A 24228-nucleotide genomic window follows, 5' to 3' on the forward strand; every position below is an offset into this window, starting at 1 on the left:
AATGGTACCCCCCAGTACACAGTTGACCCCCTGCGCTGGGGCCCACAACGGGCCCCCAAAGCCAGTCTCCACCTGCCTTTTTGCAGCAGGGAATCCGCAGCAAAAAGACATGCGGAGAGGCTCATTGTAATCACTACGGAGGTGCATGCAAGCCACCGACCCCAATGATTGCCTGGTTCCGGGTTCCGCAAGGCAGGCGCAAAAGGACCGCCTTGCGGAACTAGGGCGGTCGGTCTTTCCGACCGCTGCGGAACCATAGTGATTCCCACTGCATCATAATATGGCAGAGGGTAAATCACCTTTTGATGGCAGGTGGATCACCACCACCGGGTTTACGGTGGTGATTCTCCTGCCATCGTCATCAGCCCCAAAGTTTTGATCTTAAGTTTAAGTTTTGGTCTTAAGTTTAGCTTAAGACCAAAACGTAAGTTTACCTGAGACAAAATCCTAACTTTACTATGCCTAAATGCCCTTTGTGAATACTGAAAGTCATAAAGTTAGGATTTTGTCTCAGATTACTTTTGTGAATCAGGCCCATGGTGTTTGCTTTGTTCGCCCTAAGTTGGTCACTTGCTCTCTTTGTCACTGGATTCAAGCTAGCCTGGCTGATGAGGGCTGTTAGCCGGAAACCGGTCCCAGTATGCTTGTTTCCGGTCCAGGGACGAAGTGGCTTGGCCGTTTGGTCTGGACTGTTTCCATGAAGCACAGGGTCAAGACTGACTTGCATATAGCTCTGTCTGAACTGGGGTGGCGAAGTGAGCTAAAGAACAATGATGTATTCAACCCAGATCTGTGACTGGGGGTGAGTGTCTGAAAAGTTTCAGCGCATCATCTCGTGGTGTTTGCTTTGTTCTCCCTAAGTTGGCAGGGTATGCCCAGACATGGGTCCCTTGCTCACTTTGTCACTGGGTTCAAGCAAGCCTGGCCGATAAGGGCTGTCCATGATAAGCTCTTGTCCTTAATCCTTGTGATGAAGAAACGTCCACCACAATTAACTTTTTTTTTCATAAAATCCTGAAATTTATAATTTTGTGAGGAGTGGAAAATAATTGGCAGTAATTGTACATATCATAGATTTCCAGTTTTTGTTACTCAACCAACCATTTACATGCAGCAATATTCATTTTAAAATCCTACAGTCTTACGGTCTGCTTTTTTAAAGGTAATTATGTCAGACTCGATGTGCAAGCACTAACTGTTCATACTGTGTCCAGATATTCATAAGCAAAGGCGTCCTGTGGTAAAGAAGATCACAGAGGACTGTCCTAGATATTCTAAACAGAAATAAATAAGAACAAAACAATCACTGTGGGACACAGTGGTAGGAAACATTCTCCGTAATCATCTACATATCACCCATGAATGGTGTTTCAACTATATTTAAAATATGTTATTGTTCAGGATAAATAAAAGCATACACAATACCTGAGGGCAGTATCAAAAGAAGAAACATTGGCTGCAAAGCATGAGGTGGGAATAGAGAACCTTAAGGCTTCAGAAAATTAACAAACAATGGAAAAACAAACGGTGGCTGCACTAAAAGGCTGAGCTATTCGTTTTGCCAGTACTTTTTCCCAGTTGCATGCATGATCATGCATCAACATGCATGTACGCACATGCGTCACAATCCCGGAATAGGTAGTCTGCTAAAAAACGAATTCCAAAATGGCTGTGCATGGGGATTGGTGCATGCACGTGCATTTTAAAGCAGGTTGACATTTTAATTTACTGATCCGACATTGGGGATGGTTATTTTAGACGAGTCAATTACAAGAAAATAAAGATAAAGCAAGTCGCTTCAAACATATTTGTGGATCAGAGGTGTAAAACATCAAAGATATTAAACACTAGAACTTCGCACAAAAAAACGAGCTATAAACCTCCCACAGACAGCACAGTAGACATTCACATGTTTGAAATAAACACTTGTCAACAATTTTAAAATTCTCAATAGCCAAAACAAATATTACTGCCCAAAAAGCTTGACCTTGAACTTTTTTCATACAGCAGGGTTCAAAATTCTTTACAAAAACACTTACAATTCAGATTTTGAGTGAACCTGTTGTATAAATATAAACATGTCTCTCTGCCGTAGTATTCCTAAGCACATATTTTTATAATTAACTTTTGCACATAACTTTGGGCTGCTCCTTCTGTAGGCTTAATTTCAGTCTTAGCTATTAACATCCATATGGGTTGCAGCCCAACTGAAAATCACGGGCCAGATGTTCGAAACATTTTACCGGTCGCAAACGGGCCGGTAAAATGCTTTTTGGCATGCACCACCCTATTTTACAAGTCGTTTGCCTACTGACTCGCAAAATAGGATTTGTGAGTCACTATTAGGAAGGGGCGTGTTAAGTTCATCCCTTCCTAAGAGCGAGTCGCACTGGTATGTAGGAATGTTTTGCAACCAGAAATGTGGTCCCAAAACATTCTCGGCTACCACCTACTTCAAATTAGTGGTAACCCATTTGCAAACAGGAAGGGGTCCCTAAGGGACTCTCTTCCCCTTTGTGTTTGTTGGTGCCAGCGAACAGTTTTAGCCAATGTCTTCCAGTGCTCAGCACAGGCACTTAATTTCCAGCTGCGACACTTATGGCAGTCTGCACATAATATATTTAATCAAAAGGAGAATAGCTCATCAACTACTAAGTTAAAGGACTCAAGTATGTTTTGTCAGGGGGTAGGAACACCTTGTAGGTGTGTTCATGAAGCCCTCACCCACCAACCTAGTTGGTGGCATGCTTCATCATCGGGCCCACCCAGTAACACCTAGCGTGTCCCGGGTGTGCTTCGACGCCTGATTACAGCGGAGCAGGTATATTGCTGAGTGTGCAGTGTGAGGTGTAAGGTATAGTGATGTTAAAACGGCTTGGGGGGGGGTCCCAGTACCAGAGGGTAAATTAAACTTTAATAACTGGGCCTCCGTCAGCGGTTACAAATAAGGCTTTTTGGATGTAGGAGGCGAGTTACGACCTCTCACATCCAATGGTGGGTCGACATGTTTCAGCCAGTGCCTTATGACTATGCTGGCTTTCTTCAGGACCAAGATAAAAAGGTGTAGGTGTGAATTAAAGGTAATGGGTGTGTAATCCAGACTATGTGTATACACGCCCTAAAGTGTTTATCTATGTGTGAGAGGGGGATTCCCTTCTCAAAAACACGCTACTTTTAGCTGTATATGACTTCAAGGTAGAGAAGTGGCAAGGGGATGACCAGCTTTTCTGGGCAGAGCCTGCCTGGGACTTGTTATGCCTCCTTCGCATACCGGTATGCGAAGGAGGCATAACAGGTCCCATTGGATGTGAGAGGTCGTTACTCGCCTCCTAAATCCAAAAAGCCTTATTTTTAACCGCTGACGGGGGCCCAGTTATTAAAGTTTAATTTACCCTCGGGTACTGGGACCCCCGCCAAGCCGTTTTAACATCACTATACCTTACACCTCACACTGCACACTCAGCAATATACCTGCTCCGCTGTAATCAGGCGTCGAAGCACACCCGGGACACGGTAGGTGTTACTGGGTGGGCCCGATGATGAAGCATGCCACCAACTAGGTTGGTGGGTGAGGGCTTCATGAACACACCTACTTGGTGTTCCTACCCCCTGACAAAACATACTTGAGTCCTTTAACTTAGTAGTTGATGAGCTAGCCTCCTTTTGATTAAATATATATAAACCACGGGGATACGGACTAGCTATCTGGTCCTCTCTCTCTCTCTTGATACGCATATAGTCTGCACATAATGCCACTGCCAGTCGAATTTAGAGATAAGGACAACAGCTGTTCATTAATTCAATACACAATATAAAATTACTAATACCTACCACCCAGGGCGTTTTATAGTTGTGAGGGTCCGGAATTGTCACACTTTTAAGAGTGTGATGATTAGTAGTGTGTTGGTGCTGTCATTGGCAGCTCGGATTGAGCCAAGTTGCAATGGCTTCCTGAAGAAGACCCTGGCACTTACAAATTAGGCACTGGTGGACATCAACATTTTTTAAGAGCAGGTTCCACGAACCACTGCCTACTTAAAAAAAATAAAATGGTAGCTTTTCACTTTTCTTTTTTAAGGGCATCCGGTTTTCCTTTAAGGAAAACAGGCTGCATTACAAAAAAATTGCTTTATTCAAAAAGCAATAACAGACATGGTGGTCTTACTTTAAGATAAATGCTGACATCTCAGCAGCACTCACTCTATTAGTCATTAGTAAGAGGGCAAATTCCATTAGACCTGACCAAAAATGTATGCCAGGATCAGTACAAATTAGAAATACTGATGGTGAAGGGCTAGTTCTGGGCAAGAACATGGCTTAGCATCTCTCAGGAAAGCGTTTAGAGCATAATGTACAAAGCATTTTACAGGTCGCAAATGGCCTGATTCTGCGAATCGGGCCATTTGCGACCTGAAAAAATATTTATTAATGTACAAAGCACTATTTGCGATTTGGCAAGCTATTACTGAATCGCAAATAGGTTTTGCGAGTCACTATTAGAAAGGGGTGTGCCAAAGGCATCCCTTCCTAAAAACGAGGTGCAGGGCATGTATGAATGTTTCACGATTGGGATGCGGTCGCAAAACTTTCATACTTTACGGACTCTGTGAGGGAGGCGGTAACCCATTCTCAAACTTTGGAAATATGGGCGCCAACTTTTTTTAAGAGCGGGCAGTGGTCCCACAGACCACTGCCTACTCTTAAAAACATGAAAAGGAATCTTTTCCTTTTTTTAAAAAAAAGGCAGCCTGTTTTCCTTTAAAGAAAACAGGCTGCATTTAAACAAATAAAAAAACTCCTTTATTTAAAAAGCAGTCTCAGACATGGTGGTCTACTGACCCCAGCAGGTCACCATCCCTCTGAGTGCTAGCCAATCTTAATGGGTCGCATATTGCGACCTGCCTCATGAATATTAAGGAGGCAGGTCCCTTGCCACCCGTGGGAATCGGAAACAGTGCAAAAACACTGTTGTACATAGCTGTTTGCGACTTCCTAATATCAAATCGCAAAAATTCACTATTAGGAAATCACAAGTGGAAGTCTGTGTACATCTGGCACTTAGAAACAATATACTTATTGTAGTAAAGGATGATCAGGAATCCAGGTAGATGATGAAGTATATTTATTTAAATAAGATGGTACAGGATAGTAGTACATTCAATAAGTAAAAGTAAAGGAAATAATAACCCCACCAGGAGCAGGATGGTACCAGCTCAGCCCTAGCTCTCAACTGAAATCCTAGAGCTATGCAGCATTCTATTACATCCTCATGTTGTCAACATTCTACAGGGCTAGGCAGGAGACTATGGGGAAGGAAATATGAAGTGCAGTCACTACACATATTCCCTTTAACAATATCAACAAACACAAAAGGCTTAAACAATGCACTAAGAAGAAAACAAGGTAGAGAAGAATAAGAAAAAATACTAAAGAAGGAACAACAAGAAAAGAACATCAAGAATGAGAATAGGAGTAAGCAATAAAAGCATACGGTGGAACAGGTATACAACACATGAACACAAACTAGTAAACATGAAAGAAACTCTGCTAGGATGAACTGAGAAGGACAAGAACTAAGCCAGGAAAAAGGAAGAAAGATAAGCAAGAATGAAAGAAGGAAGACAGGACATCTTCTCCTTCAACGACAATATAGGAAAAATAAAGAGGAAAACACAACAAAGAATGCACAGAAGGATGTAAGGTAACACGTAGAGAAAACGTTCAAGATACAGCGAGGCACACCAGTTGGCCATACTAGAATGGATGCATGAATCAAGGAACTCTGAGCAATGAAAAGAACACGGAACCAAAAAAAAAAGAAAATTACTCCAGCAGGAGAACATAAAAGATCTCCAACACATGAAAGTGTTAAGAAGAAGGGTGAGGAAAAGAAATACACCCAACAGGAGTAACAATCATGAATGAATTAAAGGTAAAACTCCAAATGCCAGGTAAATAAATGAATGGAAACTTTGTGCAAAGTTGAAAACAGAATCTGGCAAAACTGTTGAAGAAATATAAATTGCAGGGGTTCCGTGCACAGAACCACTGTTTAAAACTCATGAGCTAAAAATAATGAATGAATATGAAATTGCAGGAGCCGACATCCTAGCTCAAGAAATGTCATAGAAATATATGAAATAAAACATATTCAAAATTGAAAATATGACGAAAATATGAACAGCTGTTTGAAATAAATTTGGAAAGTCGTGTCAGAACATAAGAATAAACATACGAAATTTACATTATTCAAAAGTTGATTCTATCATGGAAAATGATTCATGAATAAAGAGAAATAAATTACACTTCAAGCTAAAAACTCATTCAAGAATTGTGCACCACAATAATTAAATAACATGTACATACTTGTAACTAGTGGTGAGTAGACAATAAATGAAGTGAGGCAATTAACATATATATATATTTTTTTAAATTAGAACAAATCCTTTCATCATACACAAATAACTTGAACGAGGATTCATTAATATCATTAGAAAGTAGCGCAACACAACACATATTCAAGAAACGTAAACCATATTATATAAATACATATTGTAGAAGAAAACTCTGGTGAAGAAGTAAAAATAAAGAACTAAAATAAGAAAAGTAGTCACCGTTGTCATCAGGAATGTAGAAAGAAATAAAGTACTCACCCAATTTTGTGCCATTTTAATAAGGAAGGTCTTATTCACTAAGCAAACAGCATGAAGAGTTGTTAAGGTGCTCCATTGTGTTTTAACCTCATCCCTGCAGATGATATCCTTCTCCTGTGCTGGGTCCTAATGTAAATGGGTGTGGTCATGACGAGCTCAGCTCGTCATGAGCACCGCTCCACTGTGCCTCATGACGAGCTGAGCTTGTCATGAGCATCGAAGGGGTTATATATAAACAACCAGAGAGGAAGGGTATAAAAGGCTACTCTTCAACACCTGAATAACAATTTACAACAACAAAAGAGAGCCTAATGCTGTGAATTCACAAGTGACATTGTTCCTACTTTAAAGAAAACACAGTGTGGAAAGACTAAACTAACATGTGCGGTCAAAGAACTGGGAAAAGGAAGAAAAAACTATTTTCTAAAAGAACCCTCACTCACCCTAGTGGTGACATGCTTCATCATGGGGTTCCCACAGGAGGGACCGAGTATCCCCCCTGTGTGCTTCAACGCCTGCAATTGCAGCGGAGCAGGTATTTCAAGAGTGTGAAGTGATATGAGTGATCAGTGGTATAGAGTGATTGATAAAAGATCACAGCTGGACCCAAACAACTTTATTAAAGGACAAGTTGTTCACATTAAAAACAGTGAGGCCACATGGTGGTTTGTATTAGAACCCCAGTGACCTGGTGTATGTGGTCAACATGTTTCTGCTGTCTCATGCGTGTTGTGCTCAGCTTTCTTCAGGACCAAATGCAAATAAAGAAAATAGTCCTCCGGGGGTCCACGCTCGCTAAGGTGTGCCCACTCCGTGGGGACAAGTATAAAAAAACAAGATGTGATTCTATCCTTGATTAACTCACGGTTTTACCTGCAGCCAATTCTCCTGCAATTAGCCTGGAGACAATCTGTGAAGCAATGTAAAAAGGATACATGAATATTGTGTGTATATTCACCAATTTCAAAACGACCTGCCATGTATACACCGTTATAAATCTAAGGTTTACTGGATCCTTACTAAGTCTCCATTTTATTTAGTGCATGAGCTATGGTTAGCTATATCTCTGCCATTTTATATTCTGGAGGCATGATTGCTGTTTGCTCATGTACCTCCATTGGAGTCAACTCCCACGTTTAAAACCCAATGCAGGACCCTTAAAACACCGTTCGGAATAACCCCATTTAAAGGATTAAATAAACGGAAAACCAGATAATTCATAAAGAACTTCAAGTCAGTCAAAAGTACACTTACTCGGATCTTAAAGCAAGCGTGCCACATGGACCACCAGTGTGGCAAACTCTTCACGTCATGTTCGTTCTGAAAAACAAACCAAACAAAACGAGTAGCCACAATCAGCACAATAGCACTATTTTAAATGAACATAGCGGTTGAACTTCTAACAAGGAGTAGCTAAAGTCCAAAATACCACAAACTTAAAATCACATGAGATGTGAAAAGTGAATTGCAGAATAAAATGTTACACAAATCCCAGACGTAAACGCTAGGCTGATAAATAAATCAGGACAAGGAGAACTGGCTGTTTTTCATAATGGTGTCAGGGGGTTTCCATTTCCAGTTGCAGCAACTCACAGCAAACGATTGATGTGCCACAATTTGGTTAGTAAAATCTAGTTAGATCTTTGCTCACTAGGGCCATAAATTTTGTCAGAAGCCTCAGTGGAGTCAGCTCCGTGTAAGAATCCAGAACAGTAAGAAAAAGAGCAGACAATATTAAATAAACGGCAAAAAGGTAGCAAGAGTTCATCATTGCAGACAGTTTTAATAACTTGTCAGATTAAGTGAATAAAGGAATGTAAACACTGGCAGTTTGTTTTGAAAACTAGTGCCAAATCGTAGATCATGGAGTTTTTTAACTTTGAAAAACAAGCAGAAAAGCAGGAAAATCCTCAGAAGGTGGGTAGTAAATTTCAGCAAGGGTTGAAATGCTTGCTTCAAGAAGGCATCAATTACAGCACGGACTGGCAGTTTAAAGAAGAGGGCGACCGATGGCTTGGTCACTGGTGGGGCTAGCCAGTGTGCTTGAGAAAGAAGTATAAGTTGGTTACCTTGTGGATGCTTGAAATTAAAGGTCCTTGTAGGAAGCAGGTTACCTTGTCGTTGCTTGAAATTAATGGTCCTTGTAGGAAACAGGCTGAAGTACGCCCACCTCGTCGCCAAACTACGTGTAGTGAAGGATGATCAGGTATATTTATTTAAATAAGATGGTACAGGATAGTAGTACATTGATTAAGTAAAAGTAAGTGAAAGAATAACCCACCAGGAGCAGGATGGTACCAGCTCAGCCCTAGCTCTCAACTGAAATCCTAGAGCTATGCAGCATTCTATTACATCATCATGATGTCAACGTTCTACAGGGCTAGGCAGGAGACTATGGGGAAGGAAGTATGAAGTGCAGTCACTACACTAATGTTTACATGTTAGGTCTTTGTAGTCGGTGTTCAATGGAAACTGTAACCGTCCCCGTCTATATGGTTTCTTGTATATTGTCGTTTGACACTCCAGACTTCTGTGGGAAAGCTTTAGCTGCCTCTTGAAGGTAATAATATCTATACAGAGAAGGGCCAAAGTTCAAGTGAGTTCGGTTGAGCTTACATTTATCAGACACTGGTTCATTGTAACTTCTAATCATCTAATGTGGAGTTTCAACATTGTACATGCATATGATAATTTTATTGCCGCAGTGTGCAGAGCAAGAGTACAATGATATCACGCTCCAAGTTGGCCCTTTGAGCCTGTCCTCCTTACCATCTTCAACCTCACTACTTAGACCTCCTCACCATTATGCTTCCATTCTTCTTAACACTTTCCTCAATTGCTTCTAACTCCCTCCACTCTTGCCAACAGGTCCCACTGCCATTTCCCCAATGTGACCCAATCCTCTGCATTGATCATGCCAATTCTCATGCCACTGTCCCAGCCATTGTCCCTCACCTCCACCCAAATGACTTCAGGCTTCCCCGCGCTCTCCCTCCTATCTTGCTTTTTGTCCTCCTGTGGGTGGTGTGGGGTGTATGACCACATAGAAGTTGCTGAGAAATTAGTGGCAGAAATCCGTGGAAACAACTGTAGAGCATACTTGTGAGCAGAGCAGCGAGATGACAGCAGAGAAAGTGGGCTATGAGCCTCACTGAGCACCCACATTAAGATGCGGTGTTGGCAAGGAGGTGAGATGCTAACTCCATTTTACTATTGCAACCAATGGGTCCTTTTTGGGGGTGGGGAGGGATATTCTGACTCTTTGGGATGAACTGAGGCTGGTAATTCTGAGCAGGGAGTGCTAGATTTTGTTGTTATACAGGCTGGCATGTATTGCTGTATACTAAAGACACCTGCAATGTGCCATCCTCGTGCGTGCACCTCGTATAAGAATTACCACTATATGGGGTCCTGAAACCATCTACCTAAAGTATCGTCTAGAGGAGAGGCCACTCCTGCTTCTTGTGCCAGGGTGACAGTTGAAGCATAGAACTCAAATCTTCATACAACCTTCCAAGTGTACACGGAAGAGTTAAGAGAGTAGCAATCACCTATGGACATACTAATTAAATCTACATAAGTGGCACACAAAACGTGCTCCATGCAGTGGCACGTATGGACGCGGTGCCACATTATATGCTCCAGGAGCATGCAATATGAATGCAATAACACATAAACTCATACATGTGATAAAAGGACAGAACACAATGTTACGTTCAGTAACACAGATTAACACCTACAAATACCTCGATCTCATCTGTCCATCCATTCACAAAGCATTCATTTCTTAGAAATATAATGACAACACCTGTGTTGACACACAACATGCCACTAGGTGACTCACAATATGGTTAAAATATGTATGTAACTTTAAGGGCGGCTCCTCCATTTGAGCTGAGGTGTGTTGCCCCACTGAAATGCCCACAGAGACGAAAAATAAAATGTAGTGAAGTTAATTCATTACCATTTTATTTTTCGTGACCCCGTCCCGAACGGAGTGTCAGGTCAGGGGCAGGACTGCTGTTGACTGGCAGCAGCAGATAGAGAGCAGGGCAATTTCAGTTTAAAGTGCGCATGTCTTTTTGGCAGGCCGCCTTGCGACGGCCAGCCACCCACGTGCACTAACTTCTCTAACCCAGCTGTCTTAAGACAACTGGGTTAGAGAAAGTAAAAGCCTCCAGTGCTCTTCTAATCACTGATAGAGGCTGCTCCCACCAATCCTGGCGCTGCTCTCTTGTTGGTGAGAGCAGCACCAGGATTGGCTGGGAAATATGGAGCCTGCCTTGAGGAGAGAAGACCATTGAGGACGGATGATGTGCTCGGATGTTACGGTAAGTGCTTTTAATTTTCTTTTAATATCCCATCTGTCTATTTTCTCACTTCATAATCCATCCATTAATCCTCTCATCCAATCACCCTCCTACGTATCCATTTATCCACACACCCATCACTCTATTCAACCATGTATCCATCTACGTTTCTGTAGCCTCCTCCCCAGCCAGGGTACTTGTAGATGAATACCCCACACATGGAGCTTGGCATTACACATCTTTATTCCACTGTATGGAACTGCAAACTCAAAATTCTAAACATAAATTCTATTCACCACACTGAAGAGTTACATCACAGTTCTACAGAGCCCACAAGGAACCAAAACGGTCTGGTCATCACCATCTTACAAGATACTACATCTCCTCCTTTGTTAAATAAAAAATAATTGATTACAGATATACATTATATATATATTTATATATATTACGCTCCGATTTCTCCTGGCAAACCAAAAAGAAATGACTGCACTCGTGATGTGGGAAAATAGAAACAGGTTTATTAATCCGTTAACTCAGCAGGACGCGTTTCGGCTTCGCGCGTTCTTCTTGCTGTGAGGCACAGCTTGCCACTATAATCTTTTAAATAAAGTTTTCACAAAAACAACATGATTGACGTATATAGTCAACATAAATGATGCACTAATGTATGAATGTTACAATGGCAGCCATCTTAGAGTGTGTTTTTGTAATCATTACCACTATAGGAAACATACACAAACACACATTACAACTCCTCTATAGGTCTGTGGAATTTTAGTTTGCGATCTGAACATCATCTGCGCCAGCTTGTCACCTATGTACTACGTGCACGGCAGCCATTTTAGATATCATGGTCTCCCTGTCCACGATCGATTGCCAGCGCGCCCCTCTGACCCAGCAAGCATCCTCCGCGCACCCTGGCTCCCCCTCCCTCCTCCTTAGGAGCATGACCCTTCTGCATGACCCTGTCCTTGGGAGTCACGCCAGCGCCTGACCAACACCTCCTCTCCTCCCATGAATGCCCCTCTGTTGATAAACCTCCCTCCTGCGCTGGATTGTCCACGCAGCATGAATACCACTCCATTGATGGCCCCTCACCCCGTGTCCGACTGTCCACACAGGTCCGAGGCCATTGCCTAAGCCGGGAGATATCATTTACTGCCCTTTATTGTATGAGGTCGCTCTCCTTCAAAGGACCCTCTATTGATCCAGGCCTCCCCACCCCCTGTGATATGATCAGGCGCACACATCCTAAGACTCGACGGAACACTCAGCTGCGTGATGACCCCTCCTCTTATCAGCAGGTTGAGGACCTCTATTGTGAAGGTATATGGGGGTGGGATTAACATGAGGATTACGGGGATGTCTTTTCCTTGCTTTACAAAGTCTTGATTGTAATAAAGGAAGGTCACATGCCATAAACCAGTGTATAAGAGGCCAGGCCTCCGAGAGGCTGTTAGAGCACCTCGAGACGATACCTTGTTGTCTGATCTGATGTGTTCTGCTCCGTCGGAATAAAACTTCTGTTTCCTGCCTTCTGGTCTCCGGCGCCTGCCTCATTGCTTGGTAAACTTGAATGGTACAAGGGCGGTTAGCGCCGGGCAAATCTTGAGAAAGGTCCTAGCCCTACCTTTTTCTACAATTGGCGTCCCAAAGCGTGGGGCCCATCAGCGACACGTGGATCCAGTGGGAGAGGTCCCGATGACAGAGTGAACGACTGCAACGATCGGGAAGAGCTCATGTCCGATAGACCCTCGTCTGACAGCCGATCATCCGACCTTCACTAATTCTGAACAGACCTCTCTCGAGTGATCTACGGTCCTGACTGGGAACCATCAGGAGTGCCGCGAACATCACGAAGGAGAGAGGACGATCGGGCGCTGGATCCAGAGGACAGGAAACCGTCCATGCGGTCCGGGTAAGGTCGTGTAAACACGACGAATTGAGGAAAATTGTTTGTTTGGATAATACTAGTATTACGCTTTGTTGAAACCTCTGGAGATTCACTGTCTGCAAACGGGGAAAAACAAACAGGCTCTCTCTTTGCAAACAGTGAAGGATAGGTAACGCAGACTTTTGTCCCCGTTGTAATCCGTCGTGCCTATTTTCCTCCCCCACTGTTTCCCGAACTGTCGTTCGTGGATTATTGTCTGGAGATTCTTTGTTTGCAAACAGGGAAGAACAAGGTCTCTCTTTGCAGGTAGAGAAAGAGTGGGTAACGATAACTTTTCGTGCCCACTTATTCTCCCCACTGAATTGTTTTGATTGACCGATTGTTCGGTATTGGTTCGTTTGAGGTATTCACCGCCGGCAAACAACGGAGAATAGAAATATTCTGTCTAGTCTTTGCCCGCCGTGATAAGATAGGTAGTGCAGACTTTTTGTCCCCGGTGTAAACCGTCATGCCTATCTTCTCCCCACTGGTTGGTAGCCTGTTTAGCCCGGACCGCTTATTAGAGATGAACCATCCAGCTCCACTGGAGGGCACCCCTAATAAGGACATGTTCACTAAGTATGGACTAGTCGCTATAGCTTACACTAGACTATGGCATAATATACGAAAAAGAACCCTGAAAGTCAGTGGCCACTGATAGGTTCCTTTAGTGAAAATAAAATAAAAACATTAGAAATAGCGCTCCAGAAGAATAAGACCACGCCCACTATGCTCGACAGTATCGGCATGTGGCGCAAGGAAACGGAACAACGAAAGAAAAGAGAAGAAGCAAAGATAGGGAAAGAACTACGAAAGGCAGCCCACCTAGCCGCAAAACAACTAGAAGAAGAAAGAAAAGAAAGAAAAGAAGCTACACAAAACCAAGAATCAGGGTCAACAGGCCAATGTCCTGTTAGGACCCCCTCTGCGCTCTACCCTGAGCTACCCTCCAAACAACGGGCAAACGATGAGTTACTGTTAGGTCCCCCAATCATCTACATGCCCCCTCCATATGCTCCCAGCCCACAAAACCTGCAAGCCCCGAGTGTGAGTGAAAGTGACCCTAGTGCTAGTGCACCGGCCCTCACGGCCTCCGCACCAACCATATTAACAACTTCGTCAGACGACCCCGAGGCTAGCAAACAATCATCAGCCAGGTTAAGTAGGTTAAGCAAAGATGAGCGGGATGGGATCAACGAAATAGCAAAGACATTGGTAGAACGAAGGGAGAGCGAAGAATACACAATGAGCGTATATAATTCACATGCCGACAGCCATAGACGGCATTTCATCTTGCGATTCAGCTACCACACCCTGAACGCGTATGAAGATAGGTATCAGAGTAAGGGTCCAGCTAAACTAACAACACTGTATAGGAAGATTGATGTTGGAGATGGGACTGAACGTGAGGCGACGGAGCTCTTCATGCAAATGCTTGAGGTCTTCCGCCACCTCGCGGAACAGAAACCAGAAGCCAAGGTTACGGTCCCTGAATCAACCTCGGCAGAAGTAGCCAATACTATGATGCCTATCAGAGAAGCGGCTCCTTACTGGATCCCGCCACGGGGCCAGGGAACGAGCGATGATATTAATAATGAAAATGCAAAGGGGAGGGTTGTGTACAATTGGGTTTACCAACCATGGGACCGACAAGACATCCTAACCTTTAAGCAAACCCTGCCCGACTTAAGAAAGAACCCGACGGCATTTTATACCGAATTAGGCACAGCCTTGGGTTCGACAATAATGACTTCAGCAGATATTGACTTGTTCTTTGGGTTATGCCTGCCAGCTGATGTGTGGAAGCAAATCCGGAAGGCTGACCACACGGATCTGTTTGGACATACCTGGGACCAACTCGGTAAACTAGATAGACAGCGAGAGCCGGGGAGTAAACCAGTGAAGGACATACTGGAACTCCCAGACAAACTGGTCCAGAAGTTAAAAACCCTGGTCCCGGAAAGAAAAGTAGACTGGTCGATAGTCACGGCCTGTCGACAGAAACCCCAGGAAGATGTATCAGAATACTTCTCCCGATTTGAGACAGTGTTCTCCGACTACAGTGGCCAAGACATGACCACCGCAACCGGACAGCACCTGTTTGTGCAAAATTATGTAAAGGGACTAACACAAGAAGTCTCCCAAAAACTGCAGACGAGTGAGAGTAGTTGGGGGGCCTCCAAACCCGCAGCTATCCTTCAGATGGCTCAGTATTACGAGCACCAAAAGAATGAGAATGATAGGGCGTCCGAGAAAAAGAAGAAAGATTTAAAGGAAAGGGTAATGATAGCCCAGATACAGGGTATAGCGCTAGGACGGGAACACCAAAGGGGGAACTACCAATCAACCACCCCCAGAGACCTACCTCCTAAAGATCACACCCCAGCACCCCACACTGGATGTAGAGACGTTAGCAATGACCAATGCGCCTTCTGCAAAGGGCTCGGCCATTGGAAATTCCAGTGTCCGGTTCTGCTAGAAATGAATAGAAATAGGGATTCCAGGGATGTGGCAGGTGGTCCGAGGAATAGAGTACAGGGACGAGGGAACCCCCAACGACACCAACAATGACAGATCAGGAAGACTGAACACATTTGACCGTCCCCGACAGAACCAATATCAGCTATCCGAAGGTGAAAATGCCCCCGATTTTGCATAGGACTGCCAGGGGCAAGGGAGGGATCCAGTCGAGCTCTGTGTTGACCAGCAAGGTCCTTATGTCACCGCTAAGGTCTTGGGTACAGAGTCTCCATTCTTGGTAGACACTGGGGCGACACGTAGTGTGTTATCAAAACGACTGATTCCAAGGGCACCCTTGTCTGGCTCACACATAACGTCGATAGGTTTCGATGGGACGCCCTCCACTAACCCCCTGTCCGTACCTATTACCTTTGACCTAGAAAACAACACTACTGACGCGACATTTCTACTCTCCTCCAACTCCCCTGACGCCATTATGGGTATTGACTTACTGAAACATTTTCGAGCTACCATCAGATGTTCCCCAGATGGAATACGAGTCATCCTGTACGACAACCCAGACATGCCCAGATCCCGTCCCCCACGACACATGTGCTCCATAACTGACGCTGACCTGTCCCTGCTTGACACCCTGCCTCCGTACCTGTGGGCCAAAAATGACTCTGATGTGGGGCGAATGATGATTGATCCTATTCACATAACTGTACGACAGGACGCTATGCTCCCGAAACTCCCGCAATATCGGATATCGCCAGAGGGTGAGAAGGCACTGGTAGCGATCATTCAGTCTCTGGTAGATGCAGGAGTGGTTGAAGAAGTGGTTAGCAACGTCTGCAACAGCCCAATCCTACCTATTGTTAAGAAGCAAGGTGAAGGAGATGAGAAAGCGTACCGCTTCATCATCGACTTGCGAGAGATTAACAAAGTGGTTGTACCCCAATATCCTGTGGTCTCTGATATCACCACCATTCTGACCCTCATCCCGTCCACTGCCACCACCTTCACTGTTATCGACCTTAAGAACGCGTTTTTCTCTATCCCCATTCATCCAGACAGCCGTTATCTCTTCGGCTTCACCTTAAAATCCCGCTCGTACCGATTCTGTAGAGCTCCCCAGGGGTACACTGAAAGTCCCAGCATTTACAGCCAGGCCCTCAAAAGACAGCTGGATGCCTTCCAGCTACCAGAAGGAGTGGTGTTGATCCAATATGTCGATGATATCCTTTTGGCAGCCGACACCACCCCGCTTGCAACGACAGCCACCGTCCAACTCCTACACTTTCTTGCAGAGAATGGCCATAAAGTCTCCAAAAAGAAGTTACAGTTCTGTCAGCCACAGGTGACTTATCTAGGCCATCTTCTGTCCAAAGAAGGGAGGAAACTTACACCCGACCGAATCCAAACCATCCTAGATACCCCCATCCCGAAAACACAAAAGCAGGTCCGCTCTTTGGTCGGCCTAACCTCTTTTTGCAGACAGTGGTTGCCTAATTACAGTCTCATTGTGAAACCATTACTTGCCCTGTTGACCAAAGATGTCCCCTCCCCGCTTCCTTGGACCGCTGAGTGTCAAGCCTCCTTTAAGGAATTACGGGATGCACTCTGTTCAGCGCCTGTCCTAGGAACGCCGGATTACTCCAAACCCTTCTCCCTCTTCACCCACGAAAGGGAGGGATGCGCATTGTCTGTCCTAACCCAATCAATTGGTCCTAAGCAGCGCCCTTGTGCCTACTTCTCCGCCACTCTTGATCCTGTAGCCAGAGCTTTGCCTGCCTGCCTTCGAGCAGTAGCCGCCGCTGCTGTCTCTATCCGTCAGAGCGAGGGAATTGTACTTTCCAACTCTCTCACAGTACTAGTACCCCATGCAGTCGACACCCTCTTGAACCAGACCAAAACCCAGCACCTGACTAGCGCACGACTGACAGGGTACGAGTTGACTCTGCTTGCACCCCACATCACACTAAAGAGATGCACGACTTTGAATCCTGCCACATTGTTACCCCTGCCTGAAAATGACCCCGACATTCCTCCCATCCACGACTGCGTGACCCTCACGGACGAACAAACTAGGAGTAGGGTTGACCTCCGAGACACTGCTTTTCCTGACCCCGATGGAGAGCTATGGGTAGACGGCTCATGCATCAAACTCCCAGATGGCACCACCTCAGCTGCCTATGCAGTAACGACAGCCCGAACAGTAGTTGAGACAGCCTGCATCACACAACGATCTGCCCAGGCAGCAGAGCTGATAGCCCTCACCCGAGCATGCATCATAGCCGCAGGGACCACCACGAACGTATATACGGACAGCCAGTATGCCTTCGGAGTGGTCCACCATTTTGGGCTCCTGTGGAGGGAGAGGGGATTCCTGACGTCCCACGGCACCCCGATCCTCCACGGAGATTTAGTCTCCGCTCTGATTGAAGCAGTTCTTCTCCCCAAACGATTAGCGGTGATAAAATGTCAGGCACACAAAAGGGTGACAGACTTAGTCGGACAAGGGAATGCGTTGGCCGACAGCACTGCACGAACCACAGCTGAGAATAGGCCGGTGACACGCATGTACATGACCAGGTCACAAGCAGAAACATGGAGTGACACAAGGATAATGATCAGAGACATACAATCGGCCAGCACCCCTCACGAGCTGACTAAGTGGGCAAGGGTGGGTTTGAAGGATGAGGAGGGCTGTTGGCGAACGAAGGATGCCAGCAAATGGTTTCTGCCCGACTCATATCTGATTCCCATACTGACAATGGCTCACTCCCCCGCACACATAGGATCTGCACCCATGATCGAACTCATTTCCAAAGTCTGGCATAACGACAAAATCCCTGACTCAGCCAGACGCCTAGTTCAGCAGTGCCTTATCTGTCTGCAACACAACCCCGGGAAAGGAACTGTAGTACCCCGGGGAGGGTTTGGGACCCCCAATCATCCCTTTGAGGTCCTTCAGATGGATTACATCCAACTAGAGAGATGCCAAAACCTGAAGTATGTACTAGTCATTGTATGTGCTTTCAGTAAATGGGTAGAGGCCTATCCAACCCGTGACAACACTGCCATGACTACTGCCAAAGTACTACTGAAAGAATTCTTCCCTCGCTATGGCCTTTGCCGAATTTTATGGAGCGACAATGGCCCCCACTTCATAGCTGAGGTTATCCAACTAATCCTAAAGGGGTTGGGGGTGAAGCAACGATTCCATGCGGTCTTCCACCCCCAATCCGCTGGTCTAGTGGAACGCCATAATGCCACACTGAAGCTGAAACTGGCAAAAATAGTGGCCACCACTGGACTTAACTGGCCGGATGCCCTCCCACTGGCCTTGTTATCGATGCGCTCCACTCCCACCAAGCACCATCTGACCCCCTACGAGGTCGTGTTTGGGCGACCGATGAATCTCTGGACTGCTCCCAAACCGACCTCCATTCATGACGTCCCGGACGTCCTACTGTCTGATTATTTGTGCAAGTTAACTAAAACGTTGTCTGTCATTCATCAACAGGTGCAGCAGGCCATCCCCGATGCTTCCAGGGGCCCCGGCCACGACATCCAACCGGGAGATTTCGTATTGATACGGAATTTCCAGCGAACCAAGAGTCTGGAACCTCGGTGGACGGGCCCCTGGCAAGTGCTGATCACCACCCGGACGGCACTCCGAGTGGAGGGGAAGAAGCACTGGCTGCACGCGCATCATTGCCGGAAGGTCTCTGCAAACCTGGCCACGACAGAAAACGTCAACGCCCAAGAAGAGCTCCTGAGCAAAGACCGACCGATATTGGACTGTTATCCCGATACTGAGGCACTCGAACTTGCAAAATTCTCTGATCCCACTGTGCCATCAAGAGAAGGGTATTTCCTGCGTCGAAAGGAGGGAGTTTCGGCTAAGTAGGCCACGGACTAAGTTAAATCTCAGAACGGTGACCTAAACACAATCAAGGGTTGCCGGGAGAGAAGCTAAACGAAGTCTGTGGTTCTGCCCACTACCGAGCCCCTTGAAGGTGATGGAAGCGCCAAATAAGAAGATGATGGAAGCGCCAGATAAGAAGATGATGGAAGCAACGGGAAATACCCAGTATAGAAATCCAAAGACTGACAACCTGCACAAATCAAAGACAATTGCACTCTTCATTGTCTTCCTCTTCTGCCTCCTCCTCATGACCTCCTTCTGGATTCTGGAGGAAAGCACACCGGCTCATGAGACATTGCTACCTACTGCACAGCCAACACCCCTGAAAGAGCATCACCTAATCTCTCTGTCGCCTCAGCTCCGAGAAAGGCGCAGGGAATTCTGGAACAATTCCTTCGTGCAACTGTTGCACCAACACAACCTTGCTGCAAATGCTACGAACTGTTGGATCTGCGGGTTGCTCCCGCATGCCACTGGACACTCCATCCCCTTCATCCCTTCAACCCTTCTCAGTTCACGGCTCTTGCCTCGCCTGGTTGATCCTCATGCAAGAGAGCCACAGGGACAACGCCACCTCCAGCCGGACAGTGTCACACTTCTACTCTGGGTTCTGGCTGAACAAAACAGGAAAGACCCCAGCTGCCCTGTGTCCTGCGCTCGCAGGCGCCACCTTCCTCAAAGACATTCCAGCCAAAGAACGAGTCGAAGTACAGGTGCTCCACAATCCGGCCAGAACCACCTTCACTCATCTGCAAAAACAAACTACCGCCACGTTAACTGTGGCCCTGTCTGTTATCAATGTCACAGGTCTCGTGTGTCTCGAAGGCCAGGGAACGCAGCTGGTGGGTTACAGCGCCTGCTGAATCACCAGAACATTGGACCCAGCTGAACCCCCTTCTTTTGTTGCTTCTCCGAATATGTACTTTGTGTGTGGCACCAAAGCTTACACCTGGCTCCCGAGAGGCTGGAAAGGTATCTGCTACATTGCCTTCGTTCTTCCACCCACATATGTAGCCCCTGTCAACCACCACCGGCAGAGGCGTGCAGACGACCTTGGACAAGCCGACTCCACCGGAGCACAGTTCCTGGATGCAGCAAAGGGACTTGTTCCTCTGTGGGGCCCAATGGCAAACAGCCGTGCTATCCGACACCTGACCCAGGCAGTAGAAACAACAATCAACATCACGGCTGGTATCCTCGCCAACAACACTGCAGAGCTTCAGGCGGTCCGCCTCGTGACCCTTCAAAATCGACTCGTCCTAGACGTGGTCCTAGCCGACCGAGGAGGAGCATGCCGCATCATCGGATCCAGCTGCTGCACCTACGTGCCAGACAACTCGCCTTCAGTCTACAAAGCCATTGAACACCTCCACAGACTTTCCTCGGAGGTTCACCAAGAACAGGAAGGATGGTCGCTTGGGAGCTGGTTTTGGGACACTTTGAAAAATTGGGGTTGGAAGTTGTTTTCCTTCGTGATGATACCTGTTGTAATATTATGTGGGTGTTGCCTAGGTATCCAATGTCTGCCACCTTTGTTCGGCCTTCTTTCCAACTGTATGTGCCCAAAGACTTTGGACCTCCGAAATGAGCACATGAGCCCCCTCTATGAAGTAGAAATACGTGGTCTTATGGGGATAAATCCAAACTGACAAGTTGGCGAGACATGTTAAAAGGGAGGACTGTGGAATTTTAGTTTGCGATATGAACATCATCTGCGCCAGCTTGTCACCTATGTACTACGTGCACGGCAGCCATTTTAGATATCATGGTCTCCCTGTCCACGATCGATTGCCAGCGCGCCCCTCTGACCCAGCAAGCATCCTCCGCGCACCCTGGCTCCCCCTCCCTCCTCCTTAGGAGCATGACCCTTCTGCATGACCCTGTCCTTGGGAGTCACGCCAGCGCCTGACCAACACCTCCTCTCCTCCCATGAATGCCCCTCTGTTGATAAACCTCCCTCCTGCGCTGGATTGTCCACGCAGCATGAATACCACTCCATTGATGGCCCCTCACCCCGTGTCCGACTGTCCACACAGGTCCGAGGCCATTGCCTAAGCCGGGAGATATCATTTACTGCCCTTTATTGTATGAGGTCGCTCTCCTTCAAAGGACCCTCTATTGATCCAGGCCTCCCCACCCCCTGTGATATGATCAGGCGCACACATCCTAAGACTCGACGGAACACTCAGCTGCGTGATGACCCCTCCTCTTATCAGCAGGTTGAGGACCTCTATTGTGAAGGTATATGGGGGTGGGATTAACACGAGGATTACGGGGATGTCTTTTCCTTGCTTTACAAAGTCTTGATTGTAATAAAGGAAGGTCACATGCCATAAACCAGTGTATAAGAGGCCAGGCCTCCGAGAGGCTGTTAGAGCACCTCGAGACGATACCTTGTTGTCTGATCTGATGTGTTCTGCTCCGTCGGAATAAAACTTCTGTTTCCTGCCTTCTGGTCTCCGGCGCCTGCCTCATTGCTTGGTAAACTTGAATGGTACAAGGGCGGTTAGCGCCGGGCAAATCTTGAGAAAGGTCCTAGCCCTACCTTTTTCTACAGGTCATCATGGAGCTCTGACTAAATGCCTAGATTGTGCCCTCTGAGGCTGTGAAGAGAGAAGAGAGGCATCCATGACTGGCACTGGAAACAAAAATTTACATCTAAAGCACAGTTTATTTTTTTTTAAGACATCACTTTGTGTCCTTCAGCTTTGTGTTTCTTCTTGCTTATCATGTTCATGACTCACTCACTCTGGGCACCTCTGGGCTCCATGTCTTCAGCTTGTCTATCAGCACGTTCCTCAGCTCTGGCAGCCATGAGAACTCACTCCAGTCTAAGGGTTTCTCTCAGCATTCGTCGCCTGAATGAATCTGACAGATATCCATTGATAACTCAAACACGTATAGCTTCTTCATCATCAAATTCCTTGAATTTACAGTGTTTGATGGGTTTATCAAGTCTCTCAACAAATTAGCTGATTGCTTCACCAGCATTCTGCCATTCCTCACTGAAAATATATGTTTGTAATTGACATTTGGCATTGGATTGAGTCATCTGTCACCAGTATTTTGCTTTTTGGCAGTATCGAAGGTAGGCGGTGGTTTCAAGTAGGCAGCGGTACCATATCTTGCACTCTTTTCAGCAGCCATTGAAAAAGTTCACTATTCCAACCGCTACTCACGGCCTTTCAGTTGGTCTGACATAATTTGACAGCCTCTTATGCACAACCCCCAAGCTTCGGCTTGGGATGCAGCACCTGGTACTGAGGTTGGATGGCTCTCTTTACTCAGGTTCTTGTAAGCTTGATAGTATTCTCTATATACCTGATTATCATAACCTCTAGTGTTTCTCTGCCTTTCTCCGCTTATAATCACAGCCTTCTCTTGCACCTGGCTGTCGCTGTTAATTGCTCTTTCCATAGCTGGTTGTTATTGCCTTTAAAGTTGTCGTACTGTCTGATTTATAGATCTGTGTTGCGTAGTGGAGCAGTACCTCTTTTACAAGCAGGTTTCTGGCCAACGAGGAGTATACTTCTCAGCAAGGCTTTTGTTATCCTCAAATGCTTCACACTGGCTAAAGTGGCGCTTTGACTCCTCGTACGCCCGAAGTCGATCTTCACTCTGACTGAGGCACGTGGGGCAGGCATGTGCAGTTTGCTGGACCACGGCAAACTCTCTGAGAAAGCACTGATGATCTTCAGTTACGTATCCCCAGCTGTAGCGCACTCCCCAGCCTGGGTACTCCTATATGAATACACCACACATGGAGCTTGGTTTCCATATCTTTATTCCGCTGCGTGTAACTGCGAACTCAGCATTCTAAACATGAGCTTTGTTCACCACGCCAGAACACTTACATCAGAGTTCTATGGAGTCCATCAGGAGCCAAAAGGGTCCAGGCATCGATGCTAGAGTGTCCATAAACCTGCTTACCATCCATCCTTACATGCATACATCCATTCATGCCTCCTAATATCCACCACTCAACCTCCATCCAGCCATTCATCCAGCCATACATTCACACAGCCTGCATTTATCCGCTCATCTATCCATCAATTCTTTCCTCCACATATTCATCACCAGTCCATTTTTTTGTCAATTCACTCACTCACCCCAATTCCATTTACCCAATCCACACATAAAAGGATATTTTGCTTTTTGGGATACACTTACCACATTATCTTCATTGTGAATTGACCATGACTTTGGTCATGATATTCAGATCTACTTGTAAAATTGTACTTTTGTACAACAAGAGCTGAGGTATCTGCATTGTGTCTATGTTTATAAACCACACAATCACCTGTCAGCCCATCAACCATCCTGCTCACCAAATCACTAATTCATCCACTTATTTGCTTTTAAATACATCTTTCACTTCTGTCTTTCTGTTTGTGCATCCAGCAATTCATCCATTTGCTCACCCTTCCATTCATTCTTCCATTCTGAAGTTCACCAATCCATCCTTGCATCCATCAATTTGCCCTCTCATCCATTCACTCACCAATCCTTCTTCTCCCACATTTAGTCACCCATTCATTCATCAAGTCACCCTCTCCCTCATCCATCCATACATCTATTCCCCCAACCCATTCACCGACCCCACATGTTCATCTGTGCAGCCACTCACTCATGCATCTACTCTCCTCTCCATTCGTTCTTCCATCCCCTCAGAATGCTAATTCCAGCCATGTATTCATTCACCCACCCTAATAACCATTTTCATGTTTCCTTTAGATATACTCCGTTGAAGACACCAAGGACTTCTATTGGCATGTAATTAAGAATAGAACATCAGAGGAAGTAAACCGATACTTCGCTGCTGAGCTGAAAACACCATTCGTCCCACAGTGGATTTTGAAAATAACATGGGACCGCATATTACCTGTTTCTATTCAAGTTGGCAATCCGAATGAGGTAAAACGAACGCATTGCATACCA

General features: G+C 45.8%; 1 protein-coding gene across 1 annotated transcript in view; it reads left to right on the top strand.

The window, feature by feature from the left end:
• The window catches only part of LOC147709194 (uncharacterized), a 575919-nt gene that overhangs the window by 122709 nt on the left and 428982 nt on the right, over window positions 1–24228 (top strand). Inside the window, exon 7 of the mRNA XM_086925447.1 lies at window positions 24025–24204. Coding sequence (XP_086781573.1) covers window positions 24025–24204 — 180 coding nt within the window. The remainder of the gene's footprint in view (window positions 1–24024; window positions 24205–24228) is intronic.

This window comes from Lissotriton vulgaris, chromosome 6, assembly GCF_964263255.1.
Source record: "Lissotriton vulgaris chromosome 6, aLisVul1.2, whole genome shotgun sequence".
Classification (NCBI taxonomy): domain Eukaryota; kingdom Metazoa; phylum Chordata; class Amphibia; order Caudata; family Salamandridae; genus Lissotriton; species Lissotriton vulgaris.